We start from the raw sequence: 12844 nt of genomic DNA, 5'->3' as shown, positions 1-12844 counted from the left end.
GTGTGTGTGTTTGTCTTTACGTGTGTGTGTCTTTATGTGTGTGTGTGGGTGTGGGTGTGTGTCTGTGTCTTTGTGTGTGTGTGTGTGTCTTTGTGTGTTTGTGTGTCTTTATTTGTGTGTGTGTGTGTCGGTATGTGTGTCTTTATGTATGTCTGACTTTATGTGTGTGTGTGTGTTTGTCTTTACGTGTGTGTGTCTTTATGTGTGGGTGTGTGTGTGTATGTTTGTCTTTATGTGTGTGTGTCTTTATTTGTGTTAGTTTGTATGCGTATGTGTCTTTTAGTGTGAATATGTGTGTGTGAATATGAGTGTAAAGGTTTTTGTGTGTTTGTGTGAGAGTGTTTATGCATGTGTGGACTTGTGTATGTGTGTAGGTGTGTGTGTGTATGTGTCTTTATGTGGGTTTGTTTATATGTGTGTGTGTCTTTTGTGCGTCTATTTGTTATTGTGTTTATGTGTGTGTTTGTGTTTGTGTTATAGCGTTATATTTGCAACAGTCAACAGGAGTCGCTCATGAGTCGCTCAGGAGTCGCTCATGAGTCGCTCATGAGTCGCTCAGGAGTCGCTCATGAGTCGCTCATGAGTCGCTCAGGAGTCGCTCATGAGTCGCTCAGGAGTCGCTCATGAGTCGCTCATGAGTCGCTCATGAGTCGCTCAGGAGTCGCTCATGAGTCGCTCATGAGTCGCTCAGGAGTCGCTCATGAGTCGCTCATGAGTCGCTCATGAGTCGCTCAGGAGTCGCTCATGAGTCGCTCAGGAGTCGCTCATGAGTCGCTCATGAGTCGCTCATGAGTCGCTCATGAGTCGCTCAGGAGTCGCTCATGAGTCGCTCATGAGTCGCTCAGGAGTCGCTCATGAGTCGCTCATGAGTCGCTCATGAGTCGCTCAGGAGTCGCTCATGAGTCGCTCATGAGTCGCTCAGGAGTCGCTCATGAGTCGCTCATGAGTCGCTCATGAGTCGCTCAGGAGTCGCTCATGAGTCGCTCATGAGTCGCTCAGGAGTCGCTCATGAGTCGCTCATGAGTCGCTCATGAGTCGCTCAGGAGTCGCTCATGAGTCGCTCAGGAGTCGCTCAGGAGTCGCTCATGAGTCGCTCATGAGTCGCTCATGAGTCGCTCATGAGTCGCTCATGAGTCGCTCATGAGTCGCTCATGAATCGCTCATGAGTCGCTCATGAGTCGCTCATGAGTCGCTCATGAATCGCTCAGGAGTCGCTCATGAGTCGCTCATGAGTCGCTCATGAGTCGCTCAGGAGTCGCTCAGGAGTCGCTCAGGAGTCGCTCATGAGTCGCTCATGAGTCGCTCATGAGTCGCTCAGGAGTCGCTCATGAGTCGCTCAGGAGTCGCTCATGAGTCGCTCAGGAGTCGCTCAGGAGTCGCTCATGAGTCGCTCATGAGTCGCTCAGGAGTCGCTCATGAGTCGCTCATGAGTCGCTCATGAGTCGCTCAGGAGTCGCTCATGAGTCGCTCATGAGTCGCTCATGAGTCGCTCAGGAGTCGCTCATGAGTCGCTCATGAGTCGCTCAGGAGTCGCTCATGAGTCGCTCATGAGTCGCTCATGAGTCGCTCAGGAGTCGCTCATGAGTCGCTCAGGAGTCGCTCAGGAGTCGCTCATGAGTCGCTCATGAGTCGCTCATGAGTCGCTCATGAGTCGCTCATGAGTCGCTCATGAGTCGCTCATGAATCGCTCATGAGTCGCTCATGAGTCGCTCATGAGTCGCTCATGAATCGCTCAGGAGTCGCTCATGAGTCGCTCATGAGTCGCTCATGAGTCGCTCAGGAGTCGCTCAGGAGTCGCTCAGGAGTCGCTCATGAGTCGCTCATGAGTCGCTCATGAGTCGCTCAGGAGTCGCTCATGAGTCGCTCAGGAGTCGCTCAGGAGTCGCTCATGAGTCGCTCAGGAGTCGCTCAGGAGTCGCTCATGAGTCGCTCAGGAGTCGCTCATGAGTCGCTCATGAGTCGCTCAGGAGTCGCTCAGGAGTCGCTCAGGAGTCGCTCATGAGTCGCTCAGGAGTCGCTCATGAGTCGCTCATGAGTCGCTCAGGAGTCGCTCATGAGTCGCTCAGGAGTCGCTCATGAGTCGCTCATGAGTCGCTCATGAGTCGCTCAGGAGTCGCTCATGAGTCGCTCATGAGTCGCTCAGGAGTCGCTCATGAGTCGCTCATGAGTCGCTCATGAGTCGCTCAGGAGTCGCTCATGAGTCGCTCAGGAGTCGCTCATGAGTCGCTCATGAGTCGCTCATGAGTCGCTCATGAGTCGCTCAGGAGTCGCTCATGAGTCGCTCATGAGTCGCTCAGGAGTCGCTCATGAGTCGCTCATGAGTCGCTCATGAGTCGCTCAGGAGTCGCTCATGAGTCGCTCATGAGTCGCTCAGGAGTCGCTCATGAGTCGCTCATGAGTCGCTCATGAGTCGCTCAGGAGTCGCTCATGAGTCGCTCATGAGTCGCTCAGGAGTCGCTCATGAGTCGCTCATGAGTCGCTCATGAGTCGCTCAGGAGTCGCTCATGAGTCGCTCAGGAGTCGCTCAGGAGTCGCTCATGAGTCGCTCATGAGTCGCTCATGAGTCGCTCATGAGTCGCTCATGAGTCGCTCATGAGTCGCTCATGAGTCGCTCATGAGTCGCTCATGAGTCGCTCATGAATCGCTCAGGAGTCGCTCATGAGTCGCTCATGAGTCGCTCATGAGTCGCTCAGGAGTCGCTCAGGAGTCGCTCAGGAGTCGCTCATGAGTCGCTCATGAGTCGCTCATGAGTCGCTCAGGAGTCGCTCATGAGTCGCTCAGGAGTCGCTCATGAGTCGCTCAGGAGTCGCTCAGGAGTCGCTCATGAGTCGCTCATGAGTCGCTCAGGAGTCGCTCATGAGTCGCTCATGAGTCGCTCATGAGTCGCTCAGGAGTCGCTCATGAGTCGCTCATGAGTCGCTCATGAGTCGCTCAGGAGTCGCTCATGAGTCGCTCATGAGTCGCTCAGGAGTCGCTCATGAGTCGCTCATGAGTCGCTCATGAGTCGCTCAGGAGTCGCTCATGAGTCGCTCAGGAGTCGCTCAGGAGTCGCTCATGAGTCGCTCATGAGTCGCTCATGAGTCGCTCATGAGTCGCTCATGAGTCGCTCATGAGTCGCTCATGAATCGCTCATGAGTCGCTCATGAGTCGCTCATGAGTCGCTCATGAATCGCTCAGGAGTCGCTCATGAGTCGCTCATGAGTCGCTCATGAGTCGCTCAGGAGTCGCTCAGGAGTCGCTCAGGAGTCGCTCATGAGTCGCTCATGAGTCGCTCATGAGTCGCTCAGGAGTCGCTCATGAGTCGCTCAGGAGTCGCTCAGGAGTCGCTCATGAGTCGCTCAGGAGTCGCTCAGGAGTCGCTCATGAGTCGCTCAGGAGTCGCTCATGAGTCGCTCATGAGTCGCTCAGGAGTCGCTCAGGAGTCGCTCAGGAGTCGCTCATGAGTCGCTCAGGAGTCGCTCAGGAGTCGCTCATGAGTCGTTCATGAGTCGCTCAGGAGTCGCTCAGGAGTCGCTCATGAGTCGCTCAGGAGTCGCTCAGGAGTCGCTCATGAGTCGCTCAGGAGTCGCTCATGAGTCGCTCATGAGTCGCTCATGAGTCGCTCAGGAGTCGCTCAGGAGTCGCTCAGGAGTCGCTCATGAGTCGCTCAGGAGTCGCTCAGGAGTCGCTCATGAGTCGTTCATGAGTCGCTCAGGAGTCGCTCAGGAGTCGCTCATGAGTCGCTCATGAGTCGCTCATGAGTCGCTCATGAGTCGCTCAGGATCTATTAATAGACTCAACACTGACTCACCTTAAGTGGCTTCACTCCAGACAAAAGTGTTTCCTCCTCCATCTTCCCTCTGTTTATTCTCTCACTCCATCACTCCCTCGCCTCCTCTCCACTCTTCTTAAGGTCCTCCTTCCATCCTCTCCTCCGTCAAGACTTTTACCTCTTTTTCTTCTTCTCCTTCTTCTTCTTCTTCTTCTTTTCCTCCGAGAGTCACAGAGACACAGACGTGCTGCTCCTGCTAAGTAGATCCACACAGAACCTGCAGTGTGTGTGTGTGTGTGTGTGTCTGTGTGTGTGTGTGTGTGTGGCTTTATGTGTGTGTGTGTGTGTGTGTGTGGCTTTATGTCTGTGTGTGTGTCTGTGTGTGTTTTTGTGTGTGTTTATTTATGTGAGTGTGTGTCTGTGTGTGTCTGTGTGTGTTTAAGTAAGTAAGTGTGTGTGTCTTTATGTGTGTGTCTTAATGTGTGTGTGTCTTAATGTGTGTGTTTTTATGTGTGTGTCTTAATGTGTGTGTGTCTTAATGTGTGTGTGTCTTAATGTGTGTGTTTTTATGTTTTTGTCTTAATGTGTGTGTGTCTTTTTGTGTGCGTCTTAATGTGTGTGTCTCTTAATATGTGTGTCTTTATGTGGGTGTTTGTGTGTCTTTATGTTTGTAAGTAAGTAAGTAAGTAAGTGTGTGTGTCTTAATGTGTGTGTTTCTTAATGTGTGTGTCTTTATGTTGGTGTGTTTTTATTTTTGTGTCTTAATGTGTGTGTCTTAATGTGTGTGTGTCTTTATGTTTGTGTCTAAATGTGTGTGTGTCTTTATGTCTGTGTCTTTATGTGTGTGAGTCCTTATGTTTGTGTCTTAATGTGTGTGTGTCTTAATGTGTGTGTGTCCTTATGTTTGTGTCTTAATGTGTGTGTGTCTTAATGTGTGTGTAATTGTTTGTGTGAGAGTGTTTATGAGTGTGTGTGCTTGTGTGTGAATATGTGCGTGTGTGTGTATGTGTGTAGTAATAGAGAATGTGCTTTGCTACTTGATTATGGAGGAGATACACTGGTGACATTCAATTCAGGATTATTTGTGTGCGTGTGTGAGTAGGTGTGCGTGTGTGTTTGAGTGTGCGTGAGTGTGTGTGAGTGTGTGTGAGTGTATGTTATTTCCTCTTGGTCGCAGGTTATCTCTTGTTATCTTATTCATGAAGTCCGACTCACTTATCTCTCCAGATTCTCGCTGCTTGCTCTGCAGCGGCTCTAAAGTGCAAAACACAACAACACATTCACGAACATGACAACAGTTTTATAAACAACACACAAAAACACATTCACGAACATGACAACAGTTTTATAAACAACAACACAACAACACATTCACGAACATGACAACAGTTTTATAAACAACAACACAACAACACATTCACGAACATGACAACAGTTTTATAAACAACACACAAAAACACATTCACAACACATGACAACAGTTTTATAAACAACACACAACAACACATTCACGAACATGACAACAGTTTTCTAAACAACACAAAACAACACATTCACGAACATGACAACAGTTTTAGAAACAACACACAAAAACACATTCACGAACATGACAACAGTTTTATAAACAACACACAACAACACATTCACGAACATGACAACAGTTTTATAAACAACACACAAAAACACATTCACAACACATGACAACAGTTTTATAAACAACACACAACAACACATTCACGAACATGACAACACTTTTCTAAACAACACAAAACAACACATTCACGAACATGACAACAGTTTTATAAACAACACACAACAACACATTCACAAACATGACAACACTTTTCTAAACAACACACAACGACACATTTAAGAACATGACAACAGTTTTATAAACAACACACAACAACACATTTCCAAACATGAGATGAAGATGATGACGATGACGATGATGATGATGATGATGATGATGATGATGATATTGATGATGATATTGATGATGATGATGATGATCATCATGCAGATTATATGAGGATGAAGATGAAGATGATGATGATATTGATGATGATGATATTGATGATATTGATGATGATGATATTGATGATGATGATTATATTGATGATGATATTGATGATCATGAAGATTATATGACGATGAAGATGAAGAAGATGATGATGATGATCATGATCATGAAGATTATATGAGGATGAAGATGATGATGATATTGATGATGATGATATTGATGATATTGATGATGATATTGATGAAGATGAAGATGATATTGATGATGATGATGATGATGATTATGATATTGATGATGATGATGATGATGATGATCATGAAGATTATATGAGGATGAAGATGAAGAAGATGATGATGATGATCATGATCATGAAGATTATATGAGGATGAAGATGATGATATTAATTATAGTTATCATGACAATGACAATGACGCTAATTGACAATAATGAAGATGAATTTCAAGAGACAACTCTCTTTCTCTCCGTCCATCAACAGTCTGGCTCCAGCTCGGCCTCTCAGCAGGATCCCTCCACCTCCTCCTCGTCCTCCTCCTCCACCTCCACTGCCACCAACACCAGGGCCGAGGAGAAGAAGCTTCTCTCCAAAGACTCCATCCTGTCTCTGTACGCCAGCAGCTCTGTGGGCAGTCCTTCACAGAGCCAGCAGCCGCAGCCAGCCGCAGGCCAGGGTAACACACACACACACACACACACACACACACACACACACACACACACACACACACAGACACACACACACACACACACACACACACACTGACACACACACACACACACACACACACACACACACACACACACACACACACACACACACACACACACACTGACACACACACACACACACACACACACACACACACACACACACACACAGACACACAGACAGACACACAGACACACAGACACACACACACACACACACACACACACACACACACACAGACACACAGACACACACACACACAGACACACAGACACACAGACACACACACACACACACACACACACAGACACACACACACACACAGACACACACACACACACACACACACACACAGACACACACACACACACACACACACACACACACACACACACACACACACACACACACATATATAGATACACACACATATGCAGGGACTTGTAAGCTGCATAATTACACTCTGACTGAACTAGATTTCACGCTGTGTTACGACTGGTCTTTACTGAGGTTTGCTGCTAATGTAGAGCAGAAATCAACTCTCTCTTCCAGCTTTATTACATCTTGTGATTGTCATCACGTCGCTCACACGTGTGTGTTTGCTTCTTCCTCCCTTTGACTGCTAAACTGACATCTCAGCGTCCGGTTTATTTCAATTTCATATCTGTGTAATTATTAATCATTCTCTTTTAAAATACTTTCTTACGGATTTGTTTGCATTCATATTTAATTCTGTTGAATCCACCACTAATATATATATATTTAAAGTTGACCCTGTATGTGACACTAAAAGTGCCAATTTCTACATTTTATTTAACAATAATTTATAAAAAAAGTTGTTTTCATAGTTTGTTTATGAGCATCAATAAGATATTTTTATTTTATTCTAGTTCAAAACAAACACATAAAGAGAAACAAAACGTATTATTTATTTCATTCTTTTGTAATGACTCTTTCAATGAATGTATATAACGATCATATCTAAGCAAGTGTTGAATACATTTTCCAATAGAACCCATTTTGTCCAGAATATTACACATCGGATTTAAATTAAATTTAATATTTATATCATGTTAATGAATTAATGTTAATGTTTTTTTTTAAATATTTTGCTTAAAATATTCTATTATCTCTTGAACTCAACAGAAGTCGGATGAAAAATATATGTAAAATAAAAATAGTTTAAATAATGTAGTAAAAATTGAAGAAATCATTTTGTTTCGTGTTTCTACTGTTAAAAAACATATATATTTATGAAAAAAATACATTTATGTTGATATTGTTGAATTATAAATAAGTAAAAAAAAAAAAGAAGCTCATTCAGGGGGTTCAGGATTCACCTATCTTCACTTTTCGTCGTTTTGATACTTTTCACAAAACTAACGTGAGAAACCCATTGATAGTCTGATGAAGCTTCATGAAACAGTGTCATTATGTTCAGAGTCCACTAGATGGCATCTCTGCACTGTTTTCCTTTGTTTTGAACAACTGTTGTAATGAAACATCATTTTTAAACCGATGGCGCCACCTACTGACCTCTAAACAACATGACACTGTTTCATGAAGCTTCATCAACACATCACTAAAGAAACCTCAAGCAAAAGAGTTCTTCAGATGTGATGGTTTCTCCAGCATCTTAAAACGGCTCCAGCTGCTCAACAATGTTGTGTTTGTAATTCAGCTTCAGGGATGTTGTTGTTGTCGCAGCACAAGGTCGCAGTGAGCTTTGTGTAAAGTCAGAGTGAGCTCCGAGCTCATTGAAGCTGGATTGTTGTGTCGAGAGAGAAACTGTGTCCGTCTGTCAGTCTTGTTACACTCACACATGTTGACTGACAGACGGACCTGCTCTTTCCACACCAGGTGTGTTCATGGGCCAGTCCGCCATGCAGTTCGGCCCGGGTGTCGGTGGACCGGTGCCCACCTCCACCATGATGGGCGGGGGAGCCATTATGACCGGCATGACCTTGCCCAACGGCAGCTACTCAGGGCAGGAGCAAGGACAGTGGAGCGTGACACAGGTGAGTGACTCTAGAACCAGTCGTCTCTGAAGACTCACGAAGGTCAACAATAATGGTGACTAGATGGTCAACAATAATGGTGACTAGAAGGTTGAGTGGATGAATGACTAGAAGGTTGAGTGGACGAACGACTAGAAGGTTGAGTGGACGAATGACTAGAAGGTTGAGTGGATGAATGACTAGAAGGTTGAGTGGACGAACGACTAGAAGCCTGTGTGGACGAATGACTAGAAGGTTGAGTGGACGAATGACTAGAAGGTTGAGTGGACGAATGACTAGAAGGTTGAGTGGACGAACGACTAGAAGGTTGAGTGGACGAATGACTAGAAGGTTAAGTGGACGAATGACTAGAAGCCTGTATGGACGAACGACTAGAGGGTTGAGTGGACAAATGACTAGAAAGTTGAGTGGACGAACGACTAGAAGGTTGACTGGACGAATGACTAGAAGGTTGAGTGGACGAAATAATTGAAGGCTGTGTGGACGGATGACTAGTAGGTTGAGTGGACAAACGAGTAGAAGGTTGAGTGGACGAATGACCAGAGGGTTGAGTGGACAAAGGACTAGAAGGTTGAGTGGACGAACGACTAGAAGGTTGACTGGACGAATGACTAGAAGGTTGAGTGGACGAAATAATTGAAGGCTGTGTGGACGGATGACTAGTAGGTTGAGTGGACGAACGAGTAGAAGGTTGAGTGGACGAATGACCAGAGGGTTGAGTGGACAAAGGACTAGAAGGTTGAGTGGACGAACGACTAGAAGGTTGAGTGGACGAACGACTAGAAGGTTGAGTGGATGAACGACTAGAAGGTTGAGTGGACGAACGACTAGAAGGTTGAGTGGACGAACGACTAGAAGGTTGAGTGGACGAACGACTAGAAGCCTGTATGGACGAATGACTAGAAGGTTGAGTGGACAAATGACTAGAAGGTTGAGTGGACGAATGACTAGAAGGTTGAGTGGACGAACGACTAGAAGGTTGAGTGGACGAATGACTAGAAGGTTGAGTGGACGAATGACTAGAAGGTTGAGTGGACGAATGACTACAAGGTTGAGCTGACGAACGACTTGAAGGTTGAGTGGACGAACGACTAGAAGGTTGAGTGGACGAACGACTAGAAGGTTGAGTGGACGAATGACTAAAAGGTTGAGTGGACGAACGACTAGAAGGTTGAGTGGACGAACGACTAGAAGGTTGAGTGGACGAACTACTAGAAGCCTGTGTGGACGAACGACTAGAAGGTCGAGTGGACGAACGACTAGAAGCTCGAGTGGACGAACGACTAGAAGGTCAAGTGGACGAACGACTAGAAGGTCAAGTGGACGAACGACTAGAAGGTCAAGTGGACGAATGACTAGAAGCTCGAGTGGACGAACGACTAGAAGCCTGTGTGGACGAACGACTAGAAGGTCAAGTGGACGAACGACTAGAAGGTCAAGTGGACGAACGACTAGAAGCTCGAGTGGACGAACGACTAGAAGGTTGAGTGGACGAACGACTAGAAGCCTGTGTGGACGAACGACTTGTGTGAGACTACATTGACTAACCTGCTGAATCCACACATCTACACACTCACACATTCCTAATGGATTCAAATCAAACGCAGTACTTCACGTCTCCTGCAGGTGACTCAGCAGATGTCCAGCGTGGGCGTCAGTGGCACCGGGTCGGCACCAGCACCGGGTTGGACCGCTGCTCCGGCGCCGCCCTCCTCCGGCCAGACGCTCAGCACTCAGCTGTGGAAGTGAACCCATGATGGAGAGTGATTGGCAGCTGTCGTGTTTTCTCTCTTTTCTCGTCGTCTGAAGACAAAAAAATCCGCACAACAGAGGAGCTGCTGGACAGGAGTCTACTAGTGCTAGTTATATTTGAGAGTAGGTTGTGTAGTCGTGTGTGAGTGCGTGCGTGTGTGTGTGTGTGTGTGTGTGTGTCGTCCACCCGCTGCAGCCGCACAATCTGTGTGTGTGTGTGTGTCTTTGTGTGAATGTTGTGTTACCTCCGATCAGAGCCATAGAAGACGGTGCTCGCCTCACTTCAGCTGGTTTAGAACCTCCATGTCCGCCAAAACATTATGACCACTGACAAGTTAAAGTCACCTGAGAGGAGGCCCCGGGGCAGACCCAGGCCACTGATATAAGGGATGACAGTGAAGAGGTCTGGGCCTCTCGACTCCCAACTGCTGCCCCCGCGACCCCATTCAAAGTTTGAGAAAAAAAAAATCCATAATGGTCATAATGTTTTGGCGGATCGGTGAAAATACTTTGTCAGGATTAAAAAATCACCGGCGTGAACTCTGGTTTCTTCCCCTCGGTCGACCTTGAACTTCGACCTTACGTTCCCGGCGTGTTTGTGTCGTCACTTCAGGGAAAAAATGAATAAAAAAAAAATCACTTTTTTTTTTTTTTTGTGCCGTCGTGTTCAAAGACTCCCATCGTGTGTCGACCCAGAAGAACGTTCATACGTGTGCGTGAGATCCGTGTCTTTATATCGTAGTCATGTAGTAAACAAGTGTGTCGGGACCGGTTCGGCTGCGACCGGGCCGGTCCGGAAAAAACCTCCTGAGATTATCATTAAAAAAAACAACAAAGTCTGATCAAACGTATCTTTTGAAACTGTCATTATTTTTGAGTGAACATTCGTATTGTGGTGTTTTATCCGCCGGCGAGAGTCAGAGTCAGATCTCCGCCGACAAGGCCGCGTCAATAATGCAGTTTTACAACAAAGAGAGACGAGCTCGCGGGGAAACGACGGGAAAAAGAGGAGAGAAGGAAAAAGGTGAGTGGACGGAGATCAAAGTGAGAGTCGAACACAATCGAGCAGAACCTCCGCAGGTGAACGAGGAAACATCCGTTGAAGATGTGAGACTCTGACCCAGAAGAAGCGTCTTGAATGCGTCGCGGCCCTGGACTCGCATTCATCCGGAAGACTTTGAAGCTCAGCAGGGCGGCAGTGACGTCCATGTTTTGAGAAAAAAACAATCCGACGATCAGAGCCGCGAGTAAACAACGTCGTCCGGCTCCGGGTTTGAAGCTCGACTCTCGCTGAGCTGAGACGACTTCCTTTGTCTTCGTCATCAGAGGCAACTTGAGGAAGTTTCTCCCAAACATTCTCGAAACAATAACATCGGTTTTGTTATGTCAGAGTAAATATAATATATTGTAATCTTTCAAATAAACAAGGAAGTATTAACTTCAGCTTTAACTGACTGCAGCTAGCATTGTTAGCCACTCGCTAAGCTAGCCAGTATAGCATTTAGAAGTGATGTGTTGATGAAGCTTCATGAAGCAGTGTCATGTTGTTCAGAGGTCAGTAGGTGGCGCCATCGGTTTAAAAATGATGTTTCATTAGAACAGTTGTTCAAAACAAAGGAAAATAGTGCAGAGACGCCATCTAGTGGACTCTGAAGATAATGACACTGCTTCATGAAGCTTCATCAGACTATCACTGGTCTAAGATGTAAGTGAATCTGCTGATGGGTCTAAAGTCAGAGGAAACTCAAAATGGCGGATCGTAGACACACAATTTTGACTTTATACCATTTTAAAATATTAAAGATAAAGTTTTGGATTATGTCAACAGATCCTTCAGTGCTAGACGGTAGTGATGTGTTGATGAAGCTTCATGAAACAGTGTCATGTTGTTCAGAGGTCAGTAGGTAGCGCCATCAGTTTAAAAATGATGTTTCATTAGAACAGTTGTTCAAAACAAAGGAAAATAGTGCAGAGACGCCATCTAGTGGACTCTGAGGATAATGACACTGCTTCATGAAGCTTCATCAGACCATCACTGGCATTTAGTTTAGAATGTCTTTATGTTACACTCTTGTCTCAGGAGCTACTGGGTGGTTAGTTAAGCATTTAAACTTAACTAAAATTACTTTTAAAAATGTGGGAACCTTCTTACTTGAGATCTTGGCTCCTGCGAGGGAGTTGTAAGTGATGTACTCTGCTTACTGTGATGTTGCTTAAGGAACATTGTGTATTAACATTTTTATTGAAGAAGTCGTGAAGGTGTATTTAAAAGACAAAAATACACAAAAGTTAAAAGTTAATTTAATTAAGAAATTTGGATAAAATGTCTTTGAAAAGGTGAAAAACTGTAATGATTTTCTTTCAGTCATTAATTTGAAATATAATTTAAAAAGTACCTGATGATGGTTGTGTAGTTAGAAGTCAAGTCAGGAGCCAAGGAGCATATTTCACCTATTTTTCATAAAATCATAAACTTTGAAAATTGGAACCACTGGACCCTATAAACCTATAAGACTGGCGTAACCGGCAACATTACATTTCGGTAACACAATCATGGAGGACTGTTTCATTTT

At 45.5% G+C, this 12844-nt stretch overlaps 1 protein-coding gene across 2 annotated transcripts in view; it reads left to right on the top strand.

Annotated features, from left to right (window-relative positions):
• smap1 (small ArfGAP 1) overlaps positions 1–11122 on the top strand; it is a 77039-nt gene extending 65917 nt beyond the window's left edge. For both annotated transcript variants that reach the window (XM_087802518.1, XM_087802517.1), the window contains 3 exons: positions 6271–6463; positions 8362–8519; positions 10146–11122. In XM_087802518.1, coding sequence (XP_087658644.1) covers positions 6271–6463; positions 8362–8519; positions 10146–10268 — 474 coding nt within the window. In that variant the 3' untranslated portion in view covers positions 10269–11122. The remainder of the gene's footprint in view (positions 1–6270; positions 6464–8361; positions 8520–10145) is intronic.
• The last annotated feature ends 1722 nt before the right edge of the window (positions 11123–12844 follow it).

This window comes from Callionymus lyra, chromosome 11, assembly GCF_982586985.1.
Source record: "Callionymus lyra chromosome 11, fCalLyr1.hap1.1, whole genome shotgun sequence".
Classification (NCBI taxonomy): Eukaryota; Metazoa; Chordata; class Actinopteri; order Syngnathiformes; family Callionymidae; genus Callionymus; species Callionymus lyra.
Note: the sequence above shows the minus strand (reverse complement) of the source record. Positions and strands in the feature narration are given on the sequence as shown.